Source organism: Stegastes partitus, unplaced genomic scaffold, assembly GCF_000690725.1.
Source record: "Stegastes partitus isolate 25-593 unplaced genomic scaffold, Stegastes_partitus-1.0.2 Scaffold681, whole genome shotgun sequence".
Taxonomy (NCBI): Eukaryota; Metazoa; Chordata; class Actinopteri; family Pomacentridae; genus Stegastes; species Stegastes partitus.
This window is the reverse complement of record NW_007578412.1, coordinates 108118-127898: the sequence shown is the minus strand read 5'-3', so window position 1 is coordinate 127898 and position 19781 is coordinate 108118. Positions and strand designations below refer to the sequence as shown.

The window sequence follows — 19781 nt, the reverse complement described above, 5'->3', positions numbered from 1 at the left end:
TATATCTTGGTCTCATCTGACCAAAGAATGTGCTCTCTATATTCATTACTTCATTTTCAGGAGCAAAGTCTTGCAGTTTTGTATTGTCGAGCAGAGAGGGATGTTTTTCTTTGGTGCCATCCATAGAGGCTGATGTTCTGCAATGTCCCTCACACTGTCTTAGCCGTCATACAAGCTCTGATTTCCATTGATAACCCTTTGTCAAGTCTGAAGCAGCTGCCCGTCTGTTTGTTATTTTGAGACTGAGCCAGTAGCAGACTGTCCGTGGCGTCACTTCAGGAGGACAACCGCTGCAGCTCTGATTATTGGTACTATGGTTTGTTCTTTACCTCCTGATTACTGCTGCAACTCTATTTCAAATTACTTCTATTTGGTGACTTGTCTTTCTATCCTTTTTTTTCCATACTTGTGATCTCTCACATTCAGATTTTCTGATCCTCTATCAATTATTTTCCACATGGAGTTAAAAACAAGGCAAATATTACGAGGTGACACCATTTACCATCAACTATTTGACATTTAAATAATATTGCACAGGGGTTACTCACTTCAGTTTCATGCTGTATTAAATGTATGTATATGTAGCCTACAAACAGGACGCCAACATGATAAGTTGAGACTGAACTATATGTCTGAAACAGGACTAATCAGGAACGCTTCAAATCAAAAAGCATGCATGGTTGTCAGTGACAGAGTTGTGTGCAGACCTACCTTGATGATCTGTCCTTCAGTGAAGGGCAGCTCCTCCTCAGCAGCGTCAGGATTGGGTGACATGCTGGCAGGATCATATGGAAAGAGGGCTACGAAGATGCGTATGTCACTTTCTGCTTTCATCTTTGATGATTCAACACCACCTGTAGACACACACACACACAAACTCGTTAGCTACCCTGCAAACATACACTTGGCAAAGGGTTGGTATGATTAAATGATGCCTGCGGTGCTTAGGTGACTCGGCTTCACACATCTGTGCTTGTCATAAGAGTATTGCTTAAATTATGGGTTCCATATTAAAGTACAATTTGAGAATATCTTCCTTATGTGTAAGAAGTCTCTTACAGTAAATAAGAATGGAAAAATCTAATCATGCATAAAATCATTTTCATTATTTTATGGGTTGTTGTTTTCATGCAATTCAGTTTATACGATTTAAAAACAATCATTATTATTAATATTACAATGACTACCATTATTTCAACCCAACAGAGTTTGCATAGAAGCCGTGTTTAGCTCACAGTGAACTCTGCAAACGGTATAACCAGCCTGCACCTCCCCCACCACTCAGCAACTGCAGTGCTGCTATGAGCAGTGTACGCCCGGCACAGGCCTGTCCTTAAAAGAGGTAATCAAGCTAAACCACTGATCCTAAGCTGCGTGAGCCGTTTGACAAACGTGCACTCGTTCATGATCTGCAACCGCGCAACAGCGGAAACAGTGTTTGACCCACTCTTTAGTCTAAACCTGAGGACGTTTGCTCACAGCACAGCCACAACCCAGCATAAAAAAAGAATATTATAAAAGGTGCTTTCAGTATGCGACATGACACCGATCACGTAAAGCAGCCTATGGATTGTAGCTGTAGCTGTGTGTGGAGCATAGCAGACATGAAGAATGACATCAGTGTGATTAAAAGCACTGCGAGTGTATCCTATTTACCGGCAAGAGACAAATTTGAAGAGCTGTAGTGAGGGTTTAAGCTGCACTCAAGAGACGTGTTCTCTATCTCATTAGGGGGAATCAGCCCATCTGTGGCAAGAGTCACGGGCAAACGCCTTGCACACTTTCACATCCTCACAGATTTTCTAGTAGATAGGGCAGAACTTCTCACTGCTCCCTTCCGCTATCTGTGCACGTGTACACTTGTGCATTCACTCAACTGTGCATCTATACATACACCACAAAGGCTGTGCTTACTAAATACCTTAGAGTGTGTGATATGTGGACAGATGAGAAGAAAAGAGAAGAGAAGTGGTGGGGTTCGTACGCTCAAGCTGCAGGCTGTTTCTTTGCTGGCTAATCGAAGTTACTATTTTAATGTCTGTCACTTCCTCCTGTCATGACAAGCCACTTTGGGTTAAGCCGGTTCTCAGCTTAGCAGGCTCTCTCCCACTTCTCTACTGTAGCTACAGCACCTTCTTCTCCCTGACTCCCCCCCTCCCTTCCTACACAAGGTGCTAATCTGACTACCTTCATGTGAGAGAGGGCAAAGCTTGCCAACACAAACCGCAGGTGTGTCAGCATCGCCCCGTACATTACTGCTGCAACTTTTGGTTCAGAAGGGGAAAGCAACGAGAAAGAAAGGAAGCACAAAGATGAAAGAGAGGGGGGAAAAAAAAGCCTTTGACCTTTGAGTTGCCTGCTCTGCAAGCATGCTGGTTTACAAGAAATCTCTGCCTGGCCTCCCCACGATGGACCTGCCTCAACTGGAGGGATCTGGCTGGGCTCCTGCTCAAAACGCAGAAAGACAAATACGACAATAAGGACACACAGAAACACACTCAGGCAGAGAGGAAAAAATGAACATGAAAAGCAGTTGTTACTTACAAAAAAACAAATCTAATTATCTGCTAATTCTTGAACTGCTAACCTCATCAAACACACTAAACTCCGGGGTTTCCTACATGCCACTGTTGCAACTAAACATGGTTCTCTTTTGCATTGTGGTTGTATTAGCACACACACACACACACACATACACACATCAGAGCACATCGGCTGGAAGGTAAAGCAGGACAAAGCTGTGCTGAGTAGTTTAGGACAAGAGCTGAGGGGTTTCCAAGAATGTGCAGGAGAAATTAAAGGGAAAACAGGAGCTGGTGCAGTCAGAAAGAGGGAGGACACAAAAAGATCAGAGAGTGGTGAACTGGTTTAAATATTCTGGAGTCACTTCTGGCCGCATCTCATCCAACACACCGTTACTACATCATTTACTGTATTCATCTTTAACAACAGTCAAACGTGCTCCCTCTGTCCACTGCAGTGATGATGTGGTTGAGTTATGGGATATCCACTAAATGACTCAGAGGGGTAAATCCACACAGCTATGGGGGGAGGAGGGGGCTGGGACAACACACCCAACCATGATGATGTTTACCATTGGATCAGCTTTTGGCCCTCGGCGGTGCGGAGGTCTGCAGTGCTCCACTTTAGCCCCCTCCACCCACCACTCAGAGCTCATTTGTTCCACCATCACCTCCCCGGGGATGTACTCCATGGGCTCCTCGTTGTCATCTGTACCGTACTCCACATCGATCTCCACCCCGCGATTAATAGGTGACCTCACAGTCCGTACTGTTTTGCTGACTGGGTAGGGTCTTGGCGGGGGAAGGCCATGGCCAGGGCTGGTCAACGCGGCGACAGCCATCTGACTCCTTAGCATGGCCTCCCTCCTAAGGCGGTCCCCTAGCCCTCGAAGCAGTGATTTGCTGTTGTGGGTCAGCTGGGGAGGACAGCGGGTTACGACCCGCCTGCTGGTGGGACCCTCATATAAACTCAGGTCTTCTTCAGGATAACTGATGGTGTCCACCGTGTCTGCATAGTGCACCCTGTGCTGCGTCTTAGGCTTGACCTGCAAGGGTCCGTGTTTGAGTAAAGGCTCTTTGGTTAGGGATCTGGGATCCCAGTTAAAGTGGTGATGGTGAGGGGGGACGTGTGGGTTGGGGTGATGTGTGTGATGCTGGGGGGCATGATGGAGGCGTTCTGGGTCTCTGGGGTGAAGGTGGCGGGGCCTTGGCCGAGGCTGGCCGCGGCGGCCTGAGGGGTCTTCCTGACTGCTGTCTTCCTCTTCTGTGACCTCGGGAATGCTGAACAGCTGCTTGCCTTGGGGAATCTGAGGAGGCAACTTAAGGATCTTTTCAAGAACCTCCTCGTCACTGTCTGGTGGGTCCAACTTGCACGACTGCATGTGCCACAATTTAAAGCAAGCGGGAAAGAATCGGTGACGGTGGGACGAAACATTATATTGTTCAGTGAAAAACACAGGAAGTGCAGACAAAACAACCCGGCCATGCAAAGGAAAGAGAAAAGAAGGAGGAAGAAAAAACGAACAAGAATCACAATCAAGAATAAAGAATAAAGAAACAAAGACTCAAAATGAGAACTTAACTATGGAAGACAAACTCAAAAGAGCGTAATTCATGTAAAAACTAGAACATGACAGTATGTAGTAGTGGACGCTAGTATGCGCTCATTTCTTTACCCTGTTAGCTCCAACCGTGTATCCTCTGGCTGGTGCTTCTCCTAGGTGGTCAGAGTAAAGGTCCTCCTCCTCCTCCTCCAGGATGTCAGACAGGTCCGAGCGGCTGTTGTCTGCATGGTAGTCGGTGGGAGGCTCCACAAGCCCGCTGCCATAACTCTGAGAAAACATAAAAAGCAATAAATCTGTTAAATAAAGTAAGACAGATAAATATAGATGTACTTGCAGAACTACTTACTTAAATGTTTATAACACTAAGTTTTGCTATACCCTCATTGGCCCCACGCATTTAAGAGAAAACTTAAATAATAACTGAATTGTCTAAAATATGATGCAGAAGTAATACATTTCTATGATTTAGGCTTTTTTTCAACATGTGAGAAAACTAAAACTTAATACTAAAAACTTAGCATAATCCAAATAATCAGAATAATAAATAAAAAGCATAATTTAAAGGGGAAATCTACCAATTTTACAAATCAAAGTCTGTATATGTTTGCAAAGCCTTTTGTGGCTCCAGAGACAGGTGAACAAAACCTGACAAGTCATTGTTAGTTGGGTTTGAGATGAAAATTGGAAACATCCGAGGGTGTGGAGAGCAGTGAGCTCTGCAGCTCATGCCTCATCTGTTCCTAATGCTACATGAGCTGTCACCAGCATAAGAAGCCAGGAAACTCTGACCAAGTTGTTGACGGATGAGCGCAATAGTAAAGTAGTGAAGTAAATGTTCTCCTCCTTCAGAGCTGATAAAATCAACCAACTGAAGAGCACTTATGACATTTCCTCAGGTCAACAACTAATCAAATAGCTGAACATAAACATAAAATTTTACACTCCAAACTCCACTGGCCGGTTTAAAAGGTGTTATCTTTTAAAAATCGCCAAATTTTAACCATTTATTAAAGCCAGAAGCTTTAAAAACAAAACAAATCAGAGGTCCTTGAACTAGATGTGCTTCAAAATAGACTAAAATTAGTCAAAAATGAACCGTTTGCACCAGATTCTATCAATAAACTTCTACACTTATTTCCCCAGGGTGTCATTCAATCAGGGCTGACCTGCATCCTAATACAGTACACCGGCTCTTGGTCCTGCCTCAAGAACTCCTCGATGGACACCAGGCGGGTGTTCTCTCGCTCCTCCTCTACCTCTGACTCCAGTGGCGAAGTGCTGAGGGGTCGCAGGAGGTTAATGTCCTGAGGGTTAAGGAGGTCTGTGATCGGGGCTTTGGGAGGGGTAGGGATGCGCTCAGGAGTCCCGAGCTTGGCACTGGGGTCCTCGATGAACTCCGTGATAGACGGGAACGGACGGATTGTTCCGGGGCTGTCGGTGTCTCTGCGCTGATCCAACACGGGTGCTGCTGCCATTACTGGTGTTTGTGGAGGCGCTGGTGTTGCTACTGGAGACAGTGGAGGCGCTGAGGCGATGGGGGAGGTCACATTTACCTGGAGATAGCAACAAGAAAAAAAAAAAAAATGCTGTTTGAATATAATAACTTTCTGGAGCACAGATTTTCAGTCTGACAAAACTGAGATGAATGTACGTACAACTGAGCTAAAAAGAAATAGTGAGGTTTGGCCTTTCATATATGAGAGGGTGACAGAGTGAAGCTCACCACTGGAGTAACGGGGGAGGCTACTGGTAATGTGGCCTCACACACAGCCAAGGCAGCAGCAGATGAGGGGTTGGCCCAGGCCTTCACATACGAGGCAGATGAGAGAAGATCTTCTGAGTGGAGAGCATTGGACGGGTTGGCAGCAGCCTCCTCGGTGAGGCCAGTGATATGTATGTCTGATGGCAACGGGCTGGGCAGCATGGAGACTTTGGCAGCAGAGTTTCCGTAGGATGGCGATAGGGGCAGGATACTGGGACCTACTGGGGTGCAGGGCAGCGGTGGCACAACTGGGGTGGTGATAGCTGGGCCTGCCATGATGGCAGCCAGCTTGCAGGGCACATTTACTGGCAAGGAGTCACAGGACTCCCCGTGGGCGGACATGGTGCGGACAGTGAGCTCCTGAGCTGCCTGCAGGGACTGGATCTGAGAGGGGCCCAGCAGGGCACTGCCAGCAGTCGGGGAAGACACCTCCAGCACCTGAAACAAGAGAACAATAATATGTAACACAAACATTAGAACTCAATACCTGCTTAGAATTTAGCCAGAAACAGACAAATGCATGCTAATTTCTGCTTTACTGAAAGAAAAGAGCTCAGCAATAAAAAAAGGTAAATCCTTGCCTTTTTCTTGTCGGCATATATAGTGTATCCGGTGACACGAACTCCATTGGAGGTCCCAGCAGCATCTATAGTGACGGGCAGCCAGCTGATGAGAGCAATGCCTGGAGAGGGACCATGCTCCAGCTGTACATCCAGAGGAGCATCAGGGGGGCCTGCAGCGGTTAGAGGCATCACACCGCAGCCAGTGGAAAGCAAAACATAAAGAAATATGTTTAAATATTAACACAGGGCGGGGTGAGTTGCTTATAGTGAAACTACGCTTTGTGGGAGGAGTAATGCTAATCATGTAAGACGTATGATTCTACCAAGAAAGCTGTTATCTACCACTCTAGGGGGAAATTAAGAAATTTAGAAACCATATACCTGAGCTTCCAGACTGTGGGCATGGAACTTAGGCAGATTTAAAGGATCGTTTAGTGAAATACAACTTCAATCTTATATCACACTAAATATAATTACACATCTCACATAAAATCAAATTAAGATTAAAAACACTGATCAGCATCAATGACTCCACCAAGATACTGTGTATAGCTTATTACTTTATATCACTACCTATTTACAACAGATTTGATTCTTTCATTCTCCCCGTATGCCACACTCTGATGCTGTGCTTTTCCACAGGGAAGACAAATATCAAACAAATGTGCAAAGTGCCAACCTACCACAACAATATAACCCTTCCTCTGTAGTCATTTCATCAGTACCAATATTTGATCAGTAGTTGTGGCAGAGGATAGTATCTAACTACTTTGCCTCCATTTACAGCACAGCATGCTGTGCCAGAGTGCTTTGGATATTTAATAATGGAAATGTAATTCAGAGCAGCTCTTAAAAGTGCCTCTCATGAATAAACTGATGTGACAGAGGAGGAGGGGGAGAATCAACACTACTGAATATGAGATATCCTAAAAAAAGAGCTGCTGCACATCGGGGCAGTGAACGGTGGCACAGGACCAGCAGTAGAACACAAAAACTGTTCGGCTATGAGAAGAGTTGTCTGTAGAATGTAGCTGTCAATTATACCAACAATCAATGTCTATAAAATGTCAGTGACTCACACCACAGACTTATGTGCACAAGGTAAGAAATACTATTCTTTTAAGGAAGGCAGTCACAACATATCTACACAAAGTGTAGTTAAGCTTCTGAGCATGATCTTGGATCTCTGTCTGAGACCCACACAAACACTCGAGCTGACACGTGAAACTAAAACGACTAGAATAGATTTGAAGTCGATGATACGAGTTCAGACAGTCGATAATAATTTAACTGGGGTTTTGTTTTCCACACTGATCAAATAAATTTAATGAAAAAGTGTTCAAATCCCTTCATCTGACTCAAACATCTGAACCAAACTGAACCTTGCATGTTGGGGAGAAACTTGCTGATTTATCATCTACAGACTGTTTGTCAGTGTAGTTAGCATGGCACATTCAGAGAACATCTGACAGATAAAATACTGAATCCTGACCTGCCATCAGTGTGTTGAAGGTGATTGTAGCGCTTCTGTGTTCACGTCGCTCCACAGGTAACTCCCATGGCGTGCGATGCGGCCGCGCCTCCACTTTGACTGTGTACTGCAGGCTGGGCAAGAGGTTATTGAGGCACAGCGAGTAGCAGCCAGCCTTTACCAGCTCACACTCCTCCTCATTCAAGGACACAATGTGCACATAGTTACTGTTGCTGGGCAGCCAGGTCAGGTTGGCAGAGGTGGCGGTGACCCTCTCCACACGCAGCTGCGTGGGCGCCACGCAAACATCCCGACCGACCAGCAGGGTGCAGCGGAGCTGGTCAGAGAGACCCTTCTCTGTCAGGCTTTGCACTGACACACGGTAGGCCTTGAGGTTTATGTCTAGCCGCTCCAGCACCGCTTTGGTCTGGGAGCCGAAGGGCACATTGAGCCGCAGCTCCTGGTCCACATACACATTGTAGCTCCACACATTGCCCCACCCAGCCGGCACCAGCGGAGGGTCCCAGCCGATGATGATACTCTTGGCAAGCTGCTTGATGAGGGTGAGCTTACGTGGGTAAGGCACAATGTCCACTCCCACCTCCTCCAAATCCAAGTCCAGGCCGTTGGTGAGGGGGGCTGGGACAGCCAAGGCCGATGCTGAATCTGAGGCGGCTGAGGCAGGGCCAGAGGCAGCAGTGGCCTCTGTCCTTTCTGAGGCGCTGACGCCCGTGTGGAGGTGATGCTGGTGGCTGGCACTGTGCAGGCTGCTGTCTAGCAGGGAGTTATGGGACGCGTCCACTGTCTCTGGATGGTGACTGCTCATTACATCGTCGTCCGATACCCGTTCCACAAAGTTAGAGGGGACCAGCCCTCTCCTTCCATCCATGAGCTCTCCTGAAAGGAGCCACAATAAAATACTGAGCATCATGTGCAGTCAGAGACATGAAGCTGCTGATACAAAATCTGATATCAAACTCCACATTTACCTTCATAGAAGCCGTCATCATCCATGTCACCGTACACATAGATGTATTCTCCAGCGGTGAGAGGCAGCTCCACTTCAGGGTTGTCATTGGGGCCATCATAAGGATTATAGCTGTTGCAGAGTGAATTTGCAATGAAATTATATTCATCACATATTAAACTGTTGCTGTAGTGAGTCGACTCTTGCATTAGTTTAATCCTTACCTGTATCTTGCAATAAAAACCTGAAGCTTTGCTGCTCCTCTGCTGGCTGTGTAAGGTGCCGGGGCAACGTCAATGTCCAACTCTTCTACTTCACTGGCAGTGTCCACCTGAGAGACGGTGAGGTGACAGAAGTTTTCAGAAATCCAGCATTATTTGTGAAAAAACATTAAAGAACTAATAAAATAATAAAAACAACAGTGAGGGGAAACAGTGATGAACCTGAAAGGTTACTGAACTGCTGTTAAATTACTTGAATGAACAGGTGTCATACTATAAGAAATTCAGGATCAAATGATACTTGGTGCAATTCCATTTCATTTAGCAGACGCTTTTATCCAAAGCAACATCTGAGAGTAGATACAACACGAGCAAGGATCTAGTCAGACACACCGAGGATGCAGCCTGATACAGCAGTCTTTAAGTAAATCCTTCTCCTTTAGTATGAGTTGACACTATTTCAGACACGTCTTGATTCAGCTGTTTGACCTTTTTGGAGGCTGTTTCAAATATTTTGTCAACCCCATTAAAATGTCCTTAGTGCAACCTATTAACCTTTATTTCAACATTGAAGCTTAATTCTAGCAGAAGATAACATCAAGTTTTCTGCTAGATGAGTGCATGTCTTACACGTGTGATATCACTTATACAAATTATCTTGAACGGACATGAGGTAAAGGTTCAGAAATGACTGTAGAGGAAATCACTGCATTTTACGATAAGTGACTTTTGGTACTTTTTACTGGAAGCAACAGGAAAACAGCTATCTATGTTACAAACTGAATTACAGAGGCAGGTAATACTAAATATAACATGCTTTATATTGTTACATGGTGATTAATACGAAGGAGTCACAACTGAAAATAAAGAATCACCTTGGTAACTGATGTGGAGTTTCATTCATACCAGCTACACACAACAAGACAAGATGCGTATTTATAGTCGCCTGGGAAAACCTTTTTAAGGATAATCACCTACAACTACTACTGTATAACCTTCATAATCCACAGTGCAGAGTGGATTATCTCACTAAATATGAGCTTTGTTTAACTGTAGGCAGACTAGTGACTGGATGGAAAGACCACCGACCCATCTGCCTCACAAGACCAGACACTGACTGTATGAAGAACAGAAATACTTTAATGTATATGAGAAGAAGAAGCTGTTGCATATTCAGTTACAGTTAGGACTTGCGTGAGATGACGGTGAGGTTAAGGAGGGCATTTTAATCCATTCAGTCCACAGAAACAATCGTGCATGAGTGTCTTAGTAATCTTGATGACTAATCTGACTGCCTGTGTAGAAACGAAGGAGGAAGAAGAGTTGCCGGGAGGCATCTTGCACAATGACGCAACCTGAATGAATATTAGGCGACCAAGGGGGCATTTTTATTAATCAAACAACTAAGGCAGGGTAGAGGAGAGAGTAGCTCATGATATGATACTATTACAATATGTTTACTATGATAATGATGACGGTATCATGACACAGCAATCCTGTGATATCTGATATATGACAAGACGATCATACAATATCTGTGTAACTTAAGGAAGAAAGATAGTCCTAAAAAGGCAAAAAGCAGGACTTATTCACTGGAATGTGGTGTTAATGTGTGTATGCACTGTATTATCATTATTATTATGTGTCAGTTCCAGTAATGAGCTCTTTGATTTGCTTTCCTGTACTAAGTTAGTTAGCATCCGTTTTCTTGCAATGGAAATTTATTGTCTTGATATAGCCTGATAGTAACTTGTTAGCAATAACATATATGCCTATAGTGTCTTTGTGTAACCCAATGTTTTAGCTCAAGAGGTCATTCTTAGGCCACAAGGTTCCCAACAGTGAAGGTGCTGTGACCTTCTACTTCCCTGCTCAGCAGAAAGGTTTTTCTGATAACTGGCAGCTGCAGGATGTTTTGCACCTCGGCTTTCGTCTCCTCTTCCTCCCTTTTCTAGGATCTAATAACGGTCTTTGTTCGTTTCACACAGATATCTCTGGTCACATACACACCCCCTCATGCTTGTTAGGATTATCCTGTCTATGCCTACATACGGCTGCACATCGTGACCAAGTTTCACTCTGCAGTTCTCATGTAAAGTGATTTCTCTTGTGCACAATAAAGGAAGAAGCAACGATCTTGGTCAAGTGTGTTCATTATGTTACAGCCTCCGCGACACACTTTACCCTCATTCAGTTGATAAACGCCACCACCAGTAGTCAAGTGGTGGGGGAAGCCATGTAGAGGGCCTGCATGTGTTGCATAAATATTGATATTTGCTGCCAGTGTATCTATGATGTATCGCAAGAGGAAATGATGTATATATGAAATATTGCCATGTTAAAATTCTTTCCCACCCCTACTCCAAATGAACCCTCATCGACCCATCAAATGCTAGCATAGCCAAGCAGATACCAACAGTGGCCAATAGTTTACAGATGTAGTAGCCATATTAGTAAGGGTATGAAAAACACAAATTAAAGGCGTAGCTACATATTGTGTTGTAGTAACAACATGTAAATGGTAAATAGTCTGCACTTGACATCTCATTCACCCATTCTTAAACCAATGGCGACAGAGCTGCCATGCAAGGTGCTGCCTGCCATTGGGAGCAACTTTGGGTTCAGTGTCTTGAACACTTCGACTGTGGAGGGGCGCGGGATCGAACCGACAACCTTGCAATTGGAAGACAACCCCCTCTATTACCTGAGTCACAGCCGCCCTAACATGTAATGATCAAACTGTGTGCTGTGTGGCAGAACAGTAATCACAGATCGCCACTGAAGTCATATAATTACCCCAAAAATGTCAATCTCATTGTAAATACCACTGCAGCCCTGATGGATAATGAATAAAGACAGTTAGTGATGCACTGTCCATCCTTATTGCTGGTACCTCATGTGTTGGGCTTGATTTGTGCGGACTGAGGTGGGTGTCGGACTTGGGGGTGAGGTGTGTGGTCTCCGACTTGCTGGAGGAAGAGCCTGACTTGCTGACGCTGATGGTGGGCAGCTCTCGGTGCTTGGTGACGGGCGAGCGCTCCACCCTGGACAGCCCTGCAGCGTGGGGAGTGGCCCCCATGCGCAGAGCGGCGGCCACATCTAGCAGGAGAAAAGGGAAAAGGATAATCCGTGAGTTCAGTGGACAACCCCGGCCCTCTGTCTGGATAACCTGGTTGAATCCGTGAGCTGCGAGGTGGGGGAGGTCACGGGTTGACATGCAGAGGGCTCAAGGTTGAACGTGGCTGATTAAACAGTGGAGGAGGGAAAAAAAAAAAAATCCTGTCTCCATCTGTCTGAGGTCAGAGGTCACGCTACCTTGAGGCAACGAGTGTCACACCAGCACTGTTAAGGGGCTTAACTGGTTCCACGTACATTTCAGCCCACGAGCACTGACCCTCATGTGATGGCGAGAAGTACATACAAGCTCTGTAACAGCGCTGGACTGTTACAGTGACGGTGCGGGTGAGATGACAGGTCGGAGCATGCCGTGCTTTAGTGACAGCGTCCAACACATTTAATGAGCAACGGAGACGGACAGCGTACCGAGCGGATCGTTACCCTCGGGGCAGGAGAGAGAGTCACCTCCCTCAAGACTCCAGAAGGCTATTTCACCCAGGGACACCATATCCCATGAGCCACCTGTGCAGTCTAAAACACATGAACAGTGTGGGAGAAAGAGGTTGGACACATAGCGGAGGAAAGATTTTGGCTAGATTTGCACTGTTTTTACATTTCAGGCAGGTGTGGCTGGAGTTACATTATAATGGATATCTTGTAAATATCACTTTTTATCACACAGGTTGTGCCAAACTCACATCACATATACACTGAGGCAGGGGTGTCCAATCCTGGTCCTCGAGGGCCACAATCCTGCATGTTTTAGATGTTTCCTTCTTCCAACACACCTGATTCAAACGATCAGCTCATCATCAAGCTCTGCAGAAGCCTGATAACGATCATTTGAATCAGGTGTGTTGGAAGAGGGACACATCTAAAACATGCAGGATTCGAGGACCAAGATTGGACACCCTTGCACTAAGGAGATACACTGCTATTAAAAAATATTAAACTTCACTTCATTTATGCTTGCTGTTTAAAAGAAAACTGCAGTCAATAATGAAAATCCCTAAAAAAAAAAAAAAACTGCTCTGAAAGAGAGCATCCCTGGTGGGATGGTTTAAAAATGGATTTGGATGCTTTTGAAGGCATTTTGCAATTTCCTTGTTCTGCATTTCCCGAGCCATTCTTTGTGTCAAAGGTCAATTCCTCTTTTTGTGAGAAGATTTCTTTCAAAAACAAAACCACAACCTTGTACTATGGGTTGGCAATAATTTAACAGATCATCCTGAAACAAGGCAGAAGAAGGAAGACTGACTTTATTTCTGTGTTCTGGGTCATAATTTAGATAAAATACAATGTTACTGAAATTGTTGAATCACTGACATTTGTATTTGATCATTTGCAAATGTTTAGTGATTATATAGGAAAGCAGTTTTTGGATGTTGTAAAATAAGTACATCAAATAACTACCTCAAGAAAAAACACAACTAATCCACCGACTAATCGCAGTAAGAAACCGATCATGATCAAAACCCTTCAAGCTGCTCACCTCGTTCAGTCGTCAGGCCCACCCCGTTGGTCAGAACAGAGAGGCTGGGGTTGTTGAGGAGGCTAGAGCTGGCCAAGTCCACCTTCGAGGCCTGCAGTCGAAACTTCTCCAACTCTTGGGACAGCAAGCCAAACTGTTCGCTCTGGCTGCGACATTTCTCCTCCAGCTCTCGTACCTTTGACTGCACGCGAGGCATAACGGACATGGAGAGCATGTATCAGTGAAAACACAGCACTGAACAGGCAGAATCCACCTTTTAACACTGACTGTTAGGATATCATCATCATCATCATGTGATAAGACTGACTGTGTGATATCTGAATGATTTTACCGTCATGTGCTTGTATACACACGTAAACAGATAACTAAGCTAGTTGGGTAGTATGTGAATGCAGTGGCATGTGTTTTAAGGTGGATTTCTACTTTAGTCTGTCTTGTGGAGGGATCTAACACTGAGCATGAGCAAAAGTAACCTTCATAAATAGTTAGTGTCGTGCAGAAACCTTTTGCCTACACAGCTTATTACATGATAAGCATGGGAATGTTTTCTAGCATTGATGGCCACACTTTGGATGCTTCACATTTTAAATATGAACCTATGACTGCTGTGGTGGGTGGACAAACGGAACAACACAGTATGTACAACAACAACAACAAAGCAACACAGTGTAAGGTTAGGTTTCTGCAAGACAGACACGACAAACTGTCAATGAAGCATTTGTTTTAAGTTGCAAACACAAACGACAGAGAATTACAGGTTCAGTGGGGGGGAAAAAAAGCAGAGGGGCAGTTTTCTGATGGGAAACAGGTGTAAGAAGTTGGCAGGTTGGCAGGGCTTATGAGATGTTACATGTTTTTTCTTTCTTACACTTGCTTGAGTTCCCTCCAACAAAGCCACTAGACAGCAGGGTTATTTGTCAGAACACTACAGAGGTCTCTCTCTCAGCCCTACTCAGTTTCTATATGTGGCTGATTTCACTTCCGGTTGCGGTGGGAGTTTCCTGGCAGGCTGATCTGACAAAAGCCTCTGCACGAAACTGTCTGAACAACATTTCCTGTTAGCTCTCACCTACGCAAACACGAGTCTGCAGTCAGACGTTATCTAGCTACACTGAGGTGAGGTGGCAACGTGCACTAAAACACTAAGAAAAATCACTTATGAATCTTAAATAAATGCTGTCGTCGTGCCACTCAGGGATGAGTTGCATTTCTGTGTACGATGAAACAACATGATAAAGGTGGTAAGTGTCCTCAGTGCAGCTGGGAGTGATAACTGTGTCACACTGTTATCTGGCCTCATGTGAATGACCTGATTTACACACACTTTGGTAACCTACAAAAAAAAAAAGCATCAAATGGGTTGCTGCTCTCACATGAAGCATTTTTGAAGAGCTGTTTTACAACAAGCACTGCAGGGTTGTTACTGATGCTTCAGATTTAACTGCCCATATAAAACACAAATGATGTTCAAGCTTAGATCATTTCTACCAACTGTGGTTTGGTGGTTCTATCTACGGGGACTGGGGTAAGTTTTGAGGAAGGAAGATAAATTTATTGGGCCCAGGAGGTTATGAAGTACCTGCATGCAGTCCAGCGTACTCTGGTTAGCAAAAAGATAACACCAGGGACACACAAAAACAAACACATGCTCGTGAAACAATCAATCTGGGAAAGACAAAATATATTAATAAAGCAGAAACACAGCAGTCTGAGTCCAGGTTGGCTAGAAAATCCTCTCAGAAGCCAGAATCACTAGAACGTCTCTTGGCCCTCGTGTGCAGTCAACGCCTGCCGTTTAAATGAACTCACGCATTCTTTATAATCTTCCAAAAAACGTGCTTTTAACAGATTGAGAGAGGCTGCGTGTTGACTTGGCAACAAAGCTCAGGCCCTCGGGAGGGAAAGAGACTTTCTCTTGTGATGCTTTGGGTTTAAATAGAGAGATAGAAAGTGGGTGAAACAAAGCCAGGAGGAAGGAAGCGAGCCGTTTTTAAAACAGGAGCATCTATACTCTACCAGCTCCCTCCGCAACACAAGCTGAGTCAACTCCTAAAATAAAATACACACTTCTTTAAGGAACAAACTCATCACAAACAAATGAGAAGGACAGACATACATACAGTCATCAACTATGGATGATGAAAATTTGGAGTTGCTGCAGGCGCTGAAGTTGTTTTTTTGATCTTTTCTTTTTTCATCATTCAAAATCAGCAGCCAATCAGACAGATGGGGATTTCAACTGTCATCAGCTGTCTGGATTCATTTTGAATTCAAAGTGTGTTACGCTCGCTCGAGAGCGAGCAGAAATGTCATACAGCGACGGAGCAGCCATCTGTTCAAACCGTTTTCCTGGCCTACCGGCGCGACAAAAATATGAGCCTCTTTTGCAGCAGCTTCTCAGCCAGGTGTTTAGATAAGAACAGAGAGCTCACTGTGCTGCTTCAGTGGAAATGAAAGGTCTTCTACAGACTGCAAACAGGGGAGAGAATTTAATATTTATGCTGTTTCTGCTCAGTGCTATTGAATAGAAACACTATTAATACTGAACTGAATGGTTATCTTATCACACTGGAACACAGCAGTCCTCCCCCTGACGTTGGAAGTTTCTGTCCTCTTCTGTGTGACTTTACTGAACACTGGCAGCTTTGATTTTTATTTTGCTAAGTCATCCTAAATCCCTGAAAGCGCCTCGGGGCTTTACAGTACAGTAATAAAAGCACGGCGTGGTGTAAGAATCATTTATTAGCTTTTCTGCTCTGCTGAGCAGCCACTGGAACACAAACTCACCTCCAGCATCTGAACCACTCCTTCATGCTCCCTCTTGGCGAATAACTGAGCCTGATGATTAAAAAGACATTAAAGTCATGATAACATTGGTTGTTTGCCCATAAAATTGTAATTCACAGAAGACTGCGCTCTGTCGACAGCACTTGATGCTTTATTGGTGCCCAAATGTTGCCTCCTGCTGGACAAAGCGCCCCAACAGCTTTAATTACACTGAGAGCAACCTATAGACCATGGGGGTGTGGATACTGATAAAAGAAATACGTGAGATTTGTTCAAGAGGCTGTGCTTCTTACCCGCTGTAACCGCTTGATCTCATCCTGTTTGAACTTAAGGATAGCCAGTGCCTGCTCATGTTCCAATTCCAGCTGCTGCCTTCGCTCGGCGACCTCTCGCATGTGCTGCTCACAAAGACAACGGTACATCAGAAAACGTGACGATGAGCGAAATTAAAACACAACATAGAAAGTACTTGACTGCAGCACTACCTTTAGGACCTGCTCTAGGTTCTCCAGTTTGGCACGGAGTCTCTGGTTCTCCTCGAGAACGGAATTGTGTTGAGCGGTCACTTCAGAGAGATCTTCCCTCAGCTCCTCATTCTCAGCCCGAGTCTGAAAAACAACAGCAGGTTAACTGACTGGATCGCTGCATCCCCACATCTTCGGCTTGAAGTTGGCGCGTAAAATATTATCACAGCTGACCACTATGATTGCCAATACAATGAAATGGAGAACAAAAACTATACATCCTCTTGTGTTCAGAGGCTGGACAGGTCAGAGAGACGCTGACCTGGTCGAGCAGCTGTGCCTTCCTCCTGAGGAGATCTGCCTCCTCCTTTAGTTGCTCATTTTTGCCTCGCTCATCCTCAAGCTGGCTCTCCTGTTACAAAAACACAAGACAACGTTCAGATAGCCCTGAGGAAATCCACGTCTGCCCAGCTGTCATTATGTCCACCACAGCAACGCTAGAACCGGACTGGAGGGCTGCCAGGGAGCATGAGTGAGGGAAATACTGGAGCAAGAAGATTGCTTACCAAATCCAGACATCTCTTCTGTCGCTTCTTTACTTCATGCTCAAGATTTTCACATTCTTTTCTCTTCTTGCTCAGCTCACTTTCCTGAACCGACAGTGATGACAAAGACAGCGGATCTTTAGTTCAAAAGCTAAATCTAACTCGTCACGTGGCTTTAAACAGAACAAACATTGTTTATTATTCAGGGGAAAACGATTTAAAACAGTATGTAACGTAATGACAAATGCATTTACATTTCACAAACAGAATACACTGGCTTTAGTTTCTATATTGACATCTGACAACATCAATGAGGTATTAGAAAGCTTAGCATCCTTTAATTATTCTAAATGCAGCTTACATGCAGGACCAGCATAGGAGAAATCAGCTTATTTCAGCACGGCCACAGGACCTCAATCAAGTATTACCGCCGTGATTGTGTGTGTGGGGGGGGAAGCTACAGAACAGACAGGCTAATTGCAGACCACCAGCAGCTGACTGGAAGAGATACTCTACTCTCACTAGCAATGACACAGCAAGACAATAAAGATAATTAAACCGCAATCTGTGGTCTGATTTGATCATTTTGTCTCAGTCGCAGCTCTGATGGCCAATGAATAATGTGCACCAAGCGAGCACGTCCCGTTGTGCAGTCACATCACATCACGAGTGGGACGCTAAACAACTCTCTGCTGAGATTTTAAAAAGACATTTCAAACTGAACTGTTCATTTGTTGTGTTTCCAGATTGTTTTTTTTCCCTCCTAATTTGGAACGACTTGTTCCCAGTGAACTAAATCCGTCTGTTCCCCAGAGGACGGTGTACACTACCATAGGGTTTTTCTTTTTTTTGCCACATAATCATTAAAAGCTTTTTTTTTTAAACTGTTGTCTGAACATACACAGAAGCAATTGGAAAATGGGACAAGGTCAAACCGGTCCATGCAGGTGATTCTCTGAATTCCCTACAGCCGTGCTAACAGATCTGTGAACAGTGCGCTGAGCTGCTCTAATCATTCCAACGCTCACATACTGATGTTTAACGTGAATGAGGTGTATAAATGCTCCCAGATTAATTTAGCATATTTGTTTTAGTATTTGCAGATTAGCACTAACGTTAGAGTACAGCTGAGGATGATGGTACTGTCATTTGTTTTGTAGGTGTTTGGGGAGAAATCAAAGTATTGGGCAAATTAAAATGTTCACCTGACGCTGCCGTGTGATGAAAACATCCATCCATCAGTGTTTATACTAGATTTCACAGCTACCCATGCCATAGTTGTTAAGGTATTTCAGTCTGGACCAAAGAAACGCACTGACCGCAGTCTAAAAATACCACCTGCATGCTTTCTCGGCCAAAGCAGTTTCTGGCAGTGTTTACTCAGCTGACGGGCTTTGTCCTACATCTCTAACTCATGTAAGTCATCTACTGCGCTGTCCAAGATTCCCTTTTCCTCTCATGATTCACTCATGTTCTGTGACAGGCAGCGAGTGAATCTATGAGGTAAGGCTAAAGTAATCCTTTCAAACAAACCAGAGCTTCGCCATGTTTCTTTTAAAGGAGTTTGACCCTTTAACATTAACCCCCTTTACACCTAAAAGGACTAAAAGCTTAGAAGCCTTTTACTTGTTGAACTGTTACGTTGAAAACAGTTTGTGGCTGTCATGGAAAATCTCTTGTTGTCTTAAATATAAAACAAACAACGCTGTTAGATTGTTAGCTCGGTCAATTTTCTTATTCATTTCTGAGCAATTCCTGATGTAAAGTAATTTTAAAACGCACTACTTTGACTCCGATGCAGCTGACCGTCTCTCTTATCGATGTCCCGCCCACAGCACAACCTGATTGGTCACAAGTAATAGCCAATCAACACTGAAGGACAAACAAATGCAGACGTTCTGTTTTAATTTAATATAAACTGAGATAAACAAAGCCATTCAAGCCAAGTGGAATTCTTATTATTCTAAATTTTAACACCAAGATTTCACTCTTTACTGCAAATGCACATTTGTTCTAAACATCAGTTACTGGCCTCCTTGATTACTAATAATCAGCATCATTGTCAGTGCTGCAAAAACCCTGTTAGTGGATTAAGACACTGAACAGTACGTTTTATCGGCTGCTATTTGTTTTTAACAATTCTTTGAGACGTCTGTGCTTTGTGAGTTGTGTGTTAAGTGTGTTTTTATATGTTGGAGCCTTGTCCAAGGAGAACCTATCTATCTATCTATCTATCTATCTATCTATCTATCTATCTATCTATCTATCTATCTATCTATCTATCTATCTATCTATCTATCTATCT

The 19781-nt window shown here is 44.3% G+C and overlaps 1 protein-coding gene across 1 annotated transcript in view; it reads right to left on the bottom strand.

Annotated features, from left to right (window-relative positions):
- tspoap1 (TSPO associated protein 1) overlaps positions 1-19781 on the bottom strand; it is a 77154-nt gene that overhangs the window by 10421 nt on the left and 46952 nt on the right. The window contains exons 9-27 of the mRNA XM_008290546.1: positions 17498-17581; positions 17254-17343; positions 16953-17075; positions 16761-16865; positions 16468-16518; positions 15697-15729; positions 13681-13861; positions 12615-12719; positions 11965-12170; positions 9075-9181; positions 8873-8982; positions 7905-8780; positions 6431-6582; positions 5811-6287; positions 5254-5640; positions 4199-4354; positions 3095-3898; positions 2346-2445; positions 712-854 (exon numbers count right to left, since the gene is read on the bottom strand). Of these exons, the coding sequence (XP_008288768.1) occupies positions 712-854; positions 2346-2445; positions 3095-3898; positions 4199-4354; positions 5254-5640; positions 5811-6287; positions 6431-6582; positions 7905-8780; positions 8873-8982; positions 9075-9181; positions 11965-12170; positions 12615-12719; positions 13681-13861; positions 15697-15729; positions 16468-16518; positions 16761-16865; positions 16953-17075; positions 17254-17343; positions 17498-17581 (4290 nt within the window). The remainder of the gene's footprint in view (positions 1-711; positions 855-2345; positions 2446-3094; positions 3899-4198; positions 4355-5253; positions 5641-5810; positions 6288-6430; positions 6583-7904; positions 8781-8872; positions 8983-9074; positions 9182-11964; positions 12171-12614; positions 12720-13680; positions 13862-15696; positions 15730-16467; positions 16519-16760; positions 16866-16952; positions 17076-17253; positions 17344-17497; positions 17582-19781) is intronic.